This window comes from Barbus barbus (assembly GCF_936440315.1).
Source record: "Barbus barbus genome assembly, chromosome: 24".
NCBI classification, from domain to species: Eukaryota; Metazoa; Chordata; class Actinopteri; order Cypriniformes; family Cyprinidae; genus Barbus; species Barbus barbus.
The window spans coordinates 20,288,111-20,300,943 of NC_136752.1; the positions used below are offsets into that span (position 1 = coordinate 20,288,111).

Sequence of the window (12,833 nt, forward strand, 5' to 3'; positions counted from 1 at the left end):
TTTTAGAATGCATACAACTTATTACAGAAAATTAAAACATCAAGCTGAATAAATGTGTTAATGATGTTAAACTTAGTTTTTTTTTTTTTTATGTATTCAGCAAGGATGCATTCAATTTATCAAAGCTTTAACCAAAATATCCTTTTAAAAATAATCGTCACAGTTTCTCAAAAATAAGATTGAGATAATAAATTAAGAACTGTTTTTAAGCACCAAATCAGCATATTAGAATAATTTCTGAAGGATAATGTGTCGGTGAAGACTACAGTGAACATTTTGCTTTGCCATCACAGAAATAAATTACATTTTAAATTTAACAAATTGGAAACAGCCATTTTAAATTGTAATAATATTTCACAACGTTATTGTGCATTAATATTTTTTATAAATTCTGAAATACATGCAGGCTTTTTAGGCATAAGAGATTTAACACAAAAATCTTGCTGACCCTAAACCTTTGAACGGCTGTGTACATATCCCTTCAGCGTTTATTTTTAGTATTTCTGCAGGGAACCTCACAGCCTGCAGTTATTTCATAATCTTAAGGTCTCAAAGACTAAAGCGCATATGGAAAAGGTGCACTGCAAAATGTCTCATTTACATAACCAACTTGTTTTAAACTAGCACCTCATTCGGTCATACAGCAGACGGTATCTAATAACCTCTTTCAGTGGACCCTTCATCTAAAAATGACCTTTTCCCGTTAGGCTCTTTCAAAAAGATTTATGTGGCTTTTGTTTATCCGGTTCATGGTAGATCGGCATCCTCTAATAAGTAATTCTTACCCTGCCTTAGGCAGAAGGTCGGAGTACTCGTGAGGAGAGGTGGTTTCTGGGAAATTGTAGAGAACGGCGAGCCGGTGCTGGAGCAGCTCAGAGCCGTGGTAAGTGAAGAGAATATCCAACGCCTGCACATTGCTCTCCTAAGAGAGAGAAAGAGACCAGACGAGACGAGAGAAACAAGATTGATAGAGATAAATAATTAATAGATGATTTATGAAACGGAACTAACTACGGACAGCTTTATACTCTGCAGCAATATTTCCCACATTACAAACCCCCAGAAGCCTTTGCATTGGGCAGGTGACCATATATCAGCCATCTACACTTTAAAATACTCACAGAATATGGAGGGAATCCATATTTTACGCCACACGCTAGTGAGGGCGCACACACTTATCCACAAAACTGTGAAATGGTGACTATAACTCACACCGTGGGACCCCGTTACAGATGCTCGCGTCATGGACGGAGAACAAAGGAAGAGAGATTTACCCTTGCGTACGTTCTTGCTGACAGAACAATATTCTGATTGCGGAACTTCTTGAAAAACTCAGCATCAAATCGCTGCTCTGCCGCATGAGGTCCACCCAGAATCTCCTGAAGAAAAGTGATGAAAAAAGGAGGATTAGAGACAGAGAGAAAGAAAGCAAAACAAACATGAGAGTTCAGGAGAGGGTCTCGCACGTATACGCCTGAGGTAAATCCTCCCGGTCAACACTGCTGACATTTATCGCTTTGACATTTACAATTACAGCCTTTAAAGTCGACAGGGCCGCCATGTGTATGTGTGTGCACATGTGTGTTTAATGTCTCAGAGGTCTGGTTACATTCAGAACTATTCCCATAGAAATCAATTACAGATGAAGACACTGACAAAGGCCATCCATCAATATGAGCAGGACATTAACTATGCAATAGGATGAAACGACGACACTCTCCTGCTGATGACTTTTAAATTGAAACAAAGCATTACGATATGAAGTCGCTCACACATTGATCATTTTATTCAGAAAATGGTGAGATGAAATGACTAAGATTTTAGAAATGACTATCTAAAATCCTAGTCACGCCATTCGCTGTGGGTTTATGGTTTCAGGATGATTAAGGTTTCTTCAGAAGGCGGTCTGTATAATTTTATCATCAATTTATAACTGACCAACATGCAATATCTGCAATAAAATTGTTGGAATGTAGAAATAAGCAGGCTGTTTTTGCTACTGTGCCTTCTATATGGAAATTACCTTGGTTATAATTGTCTAACCTTCACATACAAGCATAAATCACATCAAAGGATTGAAATGACAGCAGCTGAATACTAAATAGGTGTTGAATGGGTCTAAAATTAACAAAAAGTCAAAAGTGGGTGAATTTAATTTTTTTTTTACTGAATCTATATATTTATCCAGACATGAAACACATATACAGTAGAATATTTTTATTTCATTTTTTTGTTTACACACAGAGTATATTAGAAACACATATAGAGTATATTTGCCCTGTAAAAAGCTGTTCTTCTGAATCTTTTTTTTTTTGTTTTAATTTCTTAATTTCCAGGTAAAATATCTAAAATATTACATTACCTAAAAGAAACATTATGCAGTTCGTATTTAGTTGAGAAGCAACACTGAATAAGATATTAAAACTTATTTTTAGAAAAAACATCTGTAAAGTCAATAATGACTTCGTGCACAGGCAGTTTATTTTTTTATAAACCAGTAAAAAAAAGTCACCAGTACATTATAACAAAATGCAATTATATTCCAAACGTATTTTATACAGTGGTTCTGAAGTTAATTAATCTTGTTCTACAGATTTTTTTATATTTTCTCCTGAAAAACAACGAAGTCCAAAAAAACTAATTAAAAACTCTTTAAGAAGTCATTTTTTGTAGTGTGTGTTGCCACAGAGTTTTGAAGAGGAAAAAAGCATACTAGAGAGATCAGAGCAATAAAATGTTCTAGATAGGATATGTAAATTAGGGTAGTATAAAATGCTACCAGCTTAGTTTCCCAAAACGGTCTATTTGGACTGGGGAAGAAGCAAATCCTGTTCTCCATAATATATCTTTTTTTATACACAAATTGGTTTCTATTAAAGAAACAAATTCTGGAATTTTAAAGCTTTATTGAACACAAAAGTACAGTTTTTTTGGAAAGCGTTACCTCGTAAGTGGCCAAGCGGTCCAGATAGCAGAGAAGCTTCAATCTACTTCTGCAGAGCTCCTTCTGCTCTAGAGTCAGTCTGGAAGAACATGAGATCAACAGGATTAAACATGCAAACACAGTCTTATCTGGAGCTTATCAGCATCCATCCACTTCAGAGAGCCACCGCTAATGTCCATGAAAATGGTGTAATGAAATAAAGCTTCACATACTCTGGGGGAGGAATGGCAGATTTGACAGACGTGCGTAGAGGATATAATGAAAGGCATTACAAGGAAATACGGATGAATGAGACTATTTGAGATTGAAGAAAAAAAAAGCAGACCAAACAGTGCTGAAAGGGTAGTGAGCCATTATAGACCAAGATTAGGTCATCAAAGACAGGCTAATGTGAGGCGACCGCTGCCTGATTGCCTGGATGCCCATGCGAGCGCACGCGTGTATCAGTCAGCACAAGAATCCACAGAAGGCAATTACAATCTCATCTCATCCTCTCTGCATTACTACGGAAACCTGAGCATCCTGTTGTATGCGAATGAGACCCGCACACGAGCATAGATCATTGGACTGGGGGAGAATATTGAACTGCAGGATGTTATCGCAATGCAAACACGATAAAAAAAAAAATTGAAAGAATAGCCTATGCATAAACACACTCGCTCACTTAGTGGACGCTTAGCGCACATCTATCGCCGGCCTCGCTCGTCTTTAAAAGTGTCAAAATGCAACATACACCTAACACTGACATTGTCAAACTTGAAAAAAACTATAAGAACCATTTAAGAACATGTACAAGTAAAAGTCAATAGAATGATTCCATAGCAGGCTGGTTTAGAGAGGAAAAAAGAAATAGGCTACTGATTTGTCGCAGTTTAGAAAAAAAGGTGCACTGGTCAGTAATAGCTAACATTTCTAACTAAATACATGATGCATCATTTTATTTTTTTTCAAATTTAGACCAATTTTCCAACAAGACAAGAATTAAAAAGTCATTAAATACAGGGTTTTAAATCACAAAAACGGTTTTAAACCCCACATCAATACCACAATTAACAAGATGCATGCAAATTGACATCAAAATCTAAGGTGCCACTAATGTGATGCTTCATTTCATTCCAAGCAACAATGCATTTTTGAGTCAGAGCCCCTTTAACTAAGCAGTTTGGGGCTCTTCTGTCTTTCTTGCCTCAAATTTAAGGCAATATCTATATGCAATATAAAGATATTTAAGGCTTTTTCATTTGTAATAAATAATATAAATGACTTGAAACATTTAATTCTTATTTAAATGAGAGCTAGAGGAGGTGTAAGCCCAAATAAAATGGGAGAAATGGTGTGAAAATAAACAATGAAGATGGATCTCTCAAAACACCAATCAGCATGCAAATTGTTGTTAAAACGAAACGGCCAATTGCAGCCAAGTAGGTAAATTTACTGAACGGTCAAGTCTGATGAAGTGTATTTTCTGCGCTACTGGCACCATTAAACGTTAACAAACAGGTCCTGCTGCTGGCAAAAGTATATTCATATCTTGTTCCAGCTTATCAAAAAAATTTAAAATTGCACTGCCTTCATAGTGCACCTGGAAAACGTGTTCCTCCAAAAGTGGCCATTTGTTATTACAACATGACATGCGTACAAGTCAGAAACATAATAGGGAGAAAATGCAAACGAAATACACTGTGAACAATAAACCTAAATAACTACATGCAAATCTCGAATCATTCAATAGTGCAATACAGTACACAGAGCTATGTATTATAAATTAATATATCTAATTTTATATAGATCAGTGTTTCCGCAGTGACACTACAATTCGTCTATCATCTAGATTAGAATTATGATAGTTTTGGCTCCACTTGACTAGTCATAAGAACAAAGTGCTTGTGGCACGTAATTTAAATTATATTTACATTTTCTTCATTAAGGCTCAAAAACAGATTATTATGTTCATAATATAAAGCAAAGAGAAGACTGCACTGTAAAATGCAAAATAGAAGCATTGTCACTAGTGGTCTGAGACCCCACTCCATTTTATATTTTATTTTATAAGTAAGGTTTAAAATAGGCAGCACAGAAGTCTGAAATGATCTCGAAATCTACTGCATGTTTGAAAGGAGTCCGTGTTGCAACTGAATTAACTGCAGGCAGTGTCATTTTCAACTGGGAGAAAATCGCTGAGAGACTGAAGCCTGATTGACAGGCAGACATTGTTAAGGGGAATCACTATCAAAATATGCCGTGTAGCTGTGATGGTGAAAGGAGAGAGGAGCATTGAACTTTCTCTAACACACACGCGCACCTTCAACGAAACCCAGCGATCTGATCGATACTACCCCATTGCTATAATGGCGGAGTAGTTAAAAAGAAATTAACAGAATGATGATTGTCTTTTTTGCCGTTGCATTACCACAGCTGAACGTCAGGAGAAATTGAAGTGCACCCCATTAGAGTCGCTTTCTCTTTCTCAATGTTGATGTGCCTGTCTATTTTCTCTTTCTGTCACTCTTTATCTTCCTTCATCTCCTTTGCTCTCTAAAAGCTTTTGTTTCTCTTTTTCCTTCCATCTCAGAGAGAAAACCGATGAAAAAAGGAGAAATAACACTGTCAATCGCTATTTCTCCCTCGATGGAGTGAAAAGGACATCATGCATCATACACAGAGACATATACTCATAAACAGCCATATTAACACGGACATTAAACATGCTGACTGCATACAAACAAACAGCCTGAGGAGTAAACACACAAACACGCACTCTGGTGTCAGACCGCTGGCGGAAACGTACAGTAATTAAGTGCAAATTAGATACAGTTCTGTGTGATATGCACGGAGAGCGTGTGTGTACGTGTTTAACGGAGTTACGGTATGAAAAATTAGGCAATTTTGTCTGTGTGTAAACAAGTGTGTTTTGATTAGTGCAGTGTTTGCAGCAAATGTTCGCCAATCTGCGATTTTTTTTGTCTATATCTTCCTCCCTATCGAGTGTGTAAGCGGTCATAATTTGTGTTCACCGAGGGCTCTTTCATTAAAGGCCTCCTGGGCAAAGCACAACAGAGGCATAAATTACCTTATGCAGATTAGAAATAAATCTATAAACGGCTTTAATTTGATCCTGCTCCTCTTCTTCTCGCTTCTCTTTATCTGTCTCCTGCTCTTTCTCTCCTTTCCCATCTGTGCTGTCTCCAAGATCTCTTCCACTGAATTTAACTTCCTCATGAGCTTTATGAGAACATCTACTAGGGATAAGTCACGTCCAACAACCAACTAGTGCATTAGTGAGGTCGACTAGTTTATCTGTATTTTTCTTCTTTCTTTTTATCATTACATTTTAGCGGTGGTGCTTTAATTAGTGCGCTGAGAGCCCGCTGTGCTTTAGCTCTTGGGCAGATTGCATGGTAAAACTATTCAGGATAATTCAAAAAGTTATTAAGTCAAGTTAAAAATAGTCCAGCTTTTAAAGATGCCATGAAATCAAATTTGGAGTTTTGTGGCTTTTAGTACGTGACTATCAGTTTTGTGAGAACCGTATGTGCTAGTGCAGGGCTTTTTAAACTAGGGTCCAAGGATCCCACAAAGGGTATATGGAAATATGAGGGCAAAAAGGACTTGACTTAAAATATTTTTGGATATATTTGGATAACTAAGTTTATAAATTTAAATTCACTCAAATAGTGGACACAAAAATATATACACATGGCTCTCGTGTATATAATATGTGTGTCAATATGCTGTAATACATAACTAAAATATACTATATAAATACAAATAAATATTTCCAGGTAACATTTTAAAAGTTTTGTTTTGATTTAATACTGTGACAAATTAAAAGGCTTTTTATTTTGTTTAATTACTAATCAACTATCTATATATCTCTATATCTATATATCTCTCTCTCTATATCTATCTATCTATCTATCTATCTATCTATCTATCTATCTATATATATATATATATATATATATATATATATATATATATATATATATATATATACACACACATCAATATATATATAAATTGATTTAAATGCAGCCTATTTATAGAGGGCTTCCTCTAGACAGATGTTCACGAAGCCAACTGACTGTGTGTATGTGAGAGAGCCTACTTGCTAAAGTCCACTTTCTTGAGCAGCTCCTGTCTCTTATTGGCTTCCCTCTCTTTTCTTTGCTCCATCTCTTCCTCCATGGAAAGGAAGTCTTCGTATGGAGCATCGTCCAGATCCAAATCACCTGACAAGATGAATCTATGACAAGAGACAACCTGGTTAACATACAGCCAAAGAGGAGATCCGTAGATCTGTGTTAGGATGGGTCACACACCTGCCCTGGTCTTCTCCATCACCGATAGAGACTAGTGCCTCAAGGTCGGTTCCTTTCAGGCCGTACTGCAGGAGCTCTTTAGCCGTGTCCACATTCTCTGGAACCCGCTCCACACACTCATGCAGGACCCATGATCTTTTCTTTATCTTACTCTGTGGAAAAAAAGAACAATTTAAGAACTACTCATACTAAGCACCCATTTTGGTCACAAAAAAAAATACATCCCAAGGGAACCAAAGAATAAATAAATAAATAAACAAAACAAATAAATTTACACATTTGCATTAAAGCAAAAGAAAAACTACAGTGGGGAAAAATGCTTGTGATTTTTATGGGTTATTTGCATTGCAAAATGTTTTTGTTACAAATACTGAGGTTAAGGATCAACTTTTACCAAGTAGTCCTGAATGGATGCGATGCTGACTGTAGATTTTCTCCACTGTCTCTGATAGACAAGATCAGAATCCAGACCATATGCTTGAGCAAGCGAGAGAGCCTCTCCATACTCCTCATTATCAATCTGTGAACACACACACACACACACACAAAAATAAATCACCAGATAAACTTCTACTGAAAGTGCGCAGTCTTATTAATGGTCCATCTAAGACTCACGGACCTGTTAATGTTACAGCAATAAAGTAAATCTATTAGGAGCTGAGGTATCTCACAAAATGCTGTTTTGTTACTTTGAGGTTGACATCTTCATGCTATTTCCTGTCCGAATCCCTCCAATATTCATCTTCCTCTCTCACTTTCATTCCACACTCAGAAGGTTTTGTGAAGCGACTATATGTAAAAGGCTAAGCTCATGAATATTAATGAAATTGTGCTGATGTTGCTAGGTACTGTTCAAGGTCTACGTAATCTTTGTAGATCATCTGCTCATGTTACATGAATTGTTATTCTTGTGAAAAGCCTTCACCTTTATTTATAAATGTGCAACATAAGGGTGAGTGTGTTTGCTTTTTAAAATGTCAAACCAGCTTTTTTGCCTATTTTCAAGGCGAAAACCTACATTGAATACATAAGATAAACCAACCTGGGAATGAAATAGAACCTAAAGATATTTAATCCCAATTTTATATTAATTTTTTAATATTCTGGTGGAAAAACTACATTACCTATGACTCTGCTAAGAAATTACCATCAGAAAATAGCAAATCACATCAAAAGAACTCTATAGCACCCACATACATCCAATGAAGCACTGCGAATGAAAAAAGTCTGTCTCCGTAAGCGCTGAAAATAGTATATTTACATTTTATATATGACCCTGAACCACAAAACCAGTCTTAAGTAGCACGGGTATATTTGTGCAATAGCCAAAAATGCATTGTATGGGTCAAAATTATCGATTTTTCTTTTATGGCAAATAAATCATCAGGATATTAAGTAAAGATCATGTTCCATGAAGATATTTTTGTAAATTTTCTACCGTAAATACATCAAAACTTAATTTTGGATTAGTAATATGTGTTGCTAAGGACTTCATTTAGACAACTTTAAAAGGTGATTTTCTAGACATTTAGATTTTTTTTGCACCCTCAGATTCCGTAATCTCCATTTTGAAAAATAGACCCTTATGACTGTCTTTGTTCCAAGGTCACATATAAGAAGTTATAATTTATATATTTATAATTTATTTATTCAGTGAGTAGTTTTCTAATTAGCAGGAAAATGCACAGTCTGCTCATTATAATGACTCTACCATACATTTCAGCCAAGTGTGCAGTTTTTTTCCGTCTTGTACTCACCTTCCTCTGGTAGAGCTCCTCTGGTGTGGTGGACCTCAGGCTGACCAGGCGGTAGTTCTTGATAACAGTGCGTGGCCATTTTCGGGGAGGGGCGAAGCGTTCCATCTCAGTCACATAGTAAAGGCCCTGCTTCACGTATCCGAAATAACGCGCCTTCGCTGAAGACTCTTCATCTGAGTCAGAGTCATCATCTCCATCATCCTCTTCACCCGTCCCGCTGCTTTCCAGACGAGAGCGCTTATGGGCCAGCTTTACCTCACACTGAGAGGACAGAGAGAGATTGAAGGAGAGAGATTAAGGTTATTTGGTTGGCTGACTTGAGGACAAAGAAGTTAATGGAACTTTCTGGAACAATTTTGACTATTTTTAAAAAATAAGATTGGATTATTTTGAATACTGACTTGGAAGACTAACAAACACATTTTCCTGGCAGTACCTGTTTGTTTCTCTCTCTCACACACTGAAAATCTATCAAACAAACTTCACACAGTCGACACCGCAGCTGTGTGCTGCATTTCCCTACGGAGGGAGGAAACCGTCAACCGAACATACAGCCAGAATAAAAACCGACATCTCTCTCATGTTCTCACTTTCCTTCTTTTCTCATCCCTCTGTACTCCCCTCCAGGTTCACATCTCTCTAGCTGTGAGAGCTTTACATCAATGGTAAGCACCAAAAAACAATGAGGTGTAGATGGAAGAGATGAGATTTTTTCTTATCTGAGGATGAGGGGCAGTAAAGCACTTTTATGACGATGGCCTGAAGATAGAGTGTCTGAATAACATGACTTCCTTTACAGAAGTAATTACTGTCATCAGCGGCTATGAATGAATGACAACGTTCTGGAGGGAGAAGTGTGTTGTCACTAGGGCTTAAAATAATAATTTTTCATTTGACAATATTTTATTATTGGTCAAAAGTTTCTTATGCTTACTAGGGCTGCATTTATTTGATAAAAAAAAAGAAAAAAAAGAAAAAACAATTTACCCAAAAATACCCATTTTCAATACATTTTTAAAACTTTTTTTATGGCAAAGCTCAAACTTTTAGAAATCATTCTAATATGCTGATTTGGTGATCAAGAAATATTTTACATTTTTAACAATATTGAAAACTTTTCTGCTTAATATTTTTGTGCAAACCATGATAATTTTTTGTAGGATCTTTGATGACTAGAAAGCTACAAAGAATATATTTTATACATACACAAATATGATTAAAAGATGAATATGAGACAAAACTACAAAAGTCACATTTTATTATTAGCCGTTTCAACACATACATGTTTTACCAAATAAAAAGATCAGCACTTTTAGAGTTCATCCCACTCATTGATGTGAGCATAAGTATTGGGACAGTTGAACATAAGGCAGATATAAAAGATTAAAAGCTATTATTTAGTTGCAGATCCCTTGCACACAATCACAGCAGTGAGTCTGTGACCCATAGACATCACCAGACTCTTGGTCTCATCCTTTCAAATACTTTTCCCAGCCTTTAATGCAGCCAATCCCAATTGTTGCTTGTTTTGGGGAATTTCTACCTTTACTCTCCTCTTCAACTGGTGAAATTCATGTTTAATCGGATTTAAATCTGGAGATTGACTTGGGCAATCTAAGACTTCCCATTTCTTCTTATAAATTCCTTGACTGAACTGGCAGGGTGTTTTGGGTCATTGTCCTGATGCAATATGAAGCACTTCCCAATGAATCTGGTGGCATTTTCTTGAATATTGGTAGGCAAGATGGTTTTGTACCCTTCCAAATTCATTCTGCTACTGTCATCATACATTAAGTCATCAGTAAAGTTGAGAAGGCCTGTTCCAGAGGTAGTCATACATGACACCACCTCCACCATGCTTTACAGATGAGGCTGTATATTTGGGATCATTTGCAGTTCCCTTTTTTCTCCACATTTTTGCTTTCCCATCACTTAGACAAAGGTTCATCTTTGTCTCATCGGTCCATAAACACAGGTCCAAAACTCTTCTGGCTCACCTTTGTGCTTTTTTGCAAACTCTAATCTTGCCTTTCTATTTTTGGTGCTGGTCAGAGGTTTGCATCTTGCTGTGTAGCATCTGTAATTCTGTGTCAAAGTCTCCTGAGGACAGTAGATTTTCAGAGCATCACCCCAGCTTTCTGGAAGTTGTTGGTGATTTTACAGACACGTCTTTTAGGGTTCATTTTCACAGTTTTTATGATTTGTCTGTCATCAACTACTGTTGTTTTCTCAGCCGATCAGGTCGTTGTTGGTTGCTGCTGTCGCTGGTGGTTTCCAAACTCTTGATTTCTCCATGCCCTTTGTTTTTGCTATAGCTATAAATTGACTTCCTCTTTTCTTTTAGCATCCAAATTGCTTGCTTTTCTCTCAAAGTCAGCTGCCTCATCTTCATCCTGGTTTGTGTGTGTCATCATCGATTGCAGGATTCAGAATACAGAAGTAATGAATATAACTGATACGACACATTCCCTGCTTTTAATATCTGAAGAATTAATGCAACAAGACACAGCTGATCACTTAGAAAGACCTGTGAGGCAACTGTTCCAATACTTATGACCACATCAGGGGGATGAAACTCTAATCCCCGGTTTCACAGACAAGGCTTAAGCCTAGTCCTAGACTAAAATGTAAGTCTGAGCTGTTTCAACCGAAAGAAACTTGCACTGACTGATCTTAAAATATATCAGTGCCTTTGTTTTGTCTCAAATAGCACACCAGTAATGTTTTTTTCTAAGGACGTTTATAAAAATTACTTAAAAGTCCTAATTGAACTATGACCTAATTCTGACTTAGTCTAAGCCCTGTCTGTGAAACCGGGCCTAAAAGTGCTGAACTTCTTAGCTGGGAAAACATCTATGTGTTAAATCACCCAATAATAAAATGTGACATTCTGTAGTTTTGTCTCATATTCATCTTTTAATCATATTTGTAAATGTCTTGACTCCACAGCCAACAGAGCAATTTTGTCTGTACGGCACTGTATGTGTGTGTACATATACACACATATATATATATATATTTAGTCAGCCACCAATTGTGCAAGTTCTCCCACTTAAAAAGATGAGAGAGGCCTGTAATTTTCATCATAGGTACACTTCAACTATGAGAGACAGAATGGGGGGAAAGAATCCAGGAAATCACATTGTCTGATTTTTAAGTAATCATTTTTTGGAAATCATTTAAATTCATTACTCTACAGAGACACTAAAACTAGCTTTAAACTTTAAACTAGCAAGACCAGGAAGGATCACAAAATGAAGTTTTTGTGAAACTTAATGGCCAATTAAAAAGCAAGATTTATTATGTTTCTTAAATGTTTCTACTGTCACCAAAATCATGACAATTATATCAATAATATTAAATATTCACTCATGAAAACTTGATACATATACAGTACAAAAGACACACCTCCAAACTGAGGAAGCCCCCATCATAGGCTGAGGTGACTCGCGGCGAAGTTTCAAACCATTCACAGGACTTGCCAAGTAAGTTTTTTAATGTGCGCACAGAGGAGACAGTGAGGGCCCCAGAACTGCGGGCTAAAATCAAAGCAGTCTCACTCCACCAGCTCACATCTAGCAGAGACTGGTACTGCTCCTTATCTGAGAAAGAGACAGGTGTTGAGGAAGACAAGACAGAAAAAAAAATCTAAATATCATAAATAAAACATTTCACAGACATTCATTCATTTAAAAGTCACCATTCCACAGCTAAACATGATAGATGATTTAGAAGCATCCTTTTCAAAGAGGAAACAGAGAAGAAAGCACAAACCGAGGACAAGCAGACCGACAAGCTTTATGAAAACGT

General features: G+C 36.6%; 1 protein-coding gene across 2 annotated transcripts in view; it reads right to left on the bottom strand.

Moving 5' to 3' along the window:
• Positions 1 to 12,833, bottom strand: part of nbas (NBAS subunit of NRZ tethering complex) — a 168,852-nt gene that overhangs the window by 138,978 nt on the left and 17,041 nt on the right. For both annotated transcript variants that reach the window (XM_079375563.1, XM_079375562.1), the window contains exons 14-21: positions 12,432 to 12,625; positions 9,024 to 9,284; positions 7,661 to 7,786; positions 7,267 to 7,418; positions 7,053 to 7,190; positions 2,945 to 3,023; positions 1,275 to 1,379; positions 786 to 922 (exon numbers count right to left, since the gene is read on the bottom strand). In XM_079375563.1, the coding sequence (XP_079231689.1) occupies positions 786 to 922; positions 1,275 to 1,379; positions 2,945 to 3,023; positions 7,053 to 7,190; positions 7,267 to 7,418; positions 7,661 to 7,786; positions 9,024 to 9,284; positions 12,432 to 12,625 (1,192 nt within the window). The remainder of the gene's footprint in view (positions 1 to 785; positions 923 to 1,274; positions 1,380 to 2,944; positions 3,024 to 7,052; positions 7,191 to 7,266; positions 7,419 to 7,660; positions 7,787 to 9,023; positions 9,285 to 12,431; positions 12,626 to 12,833) is intronic.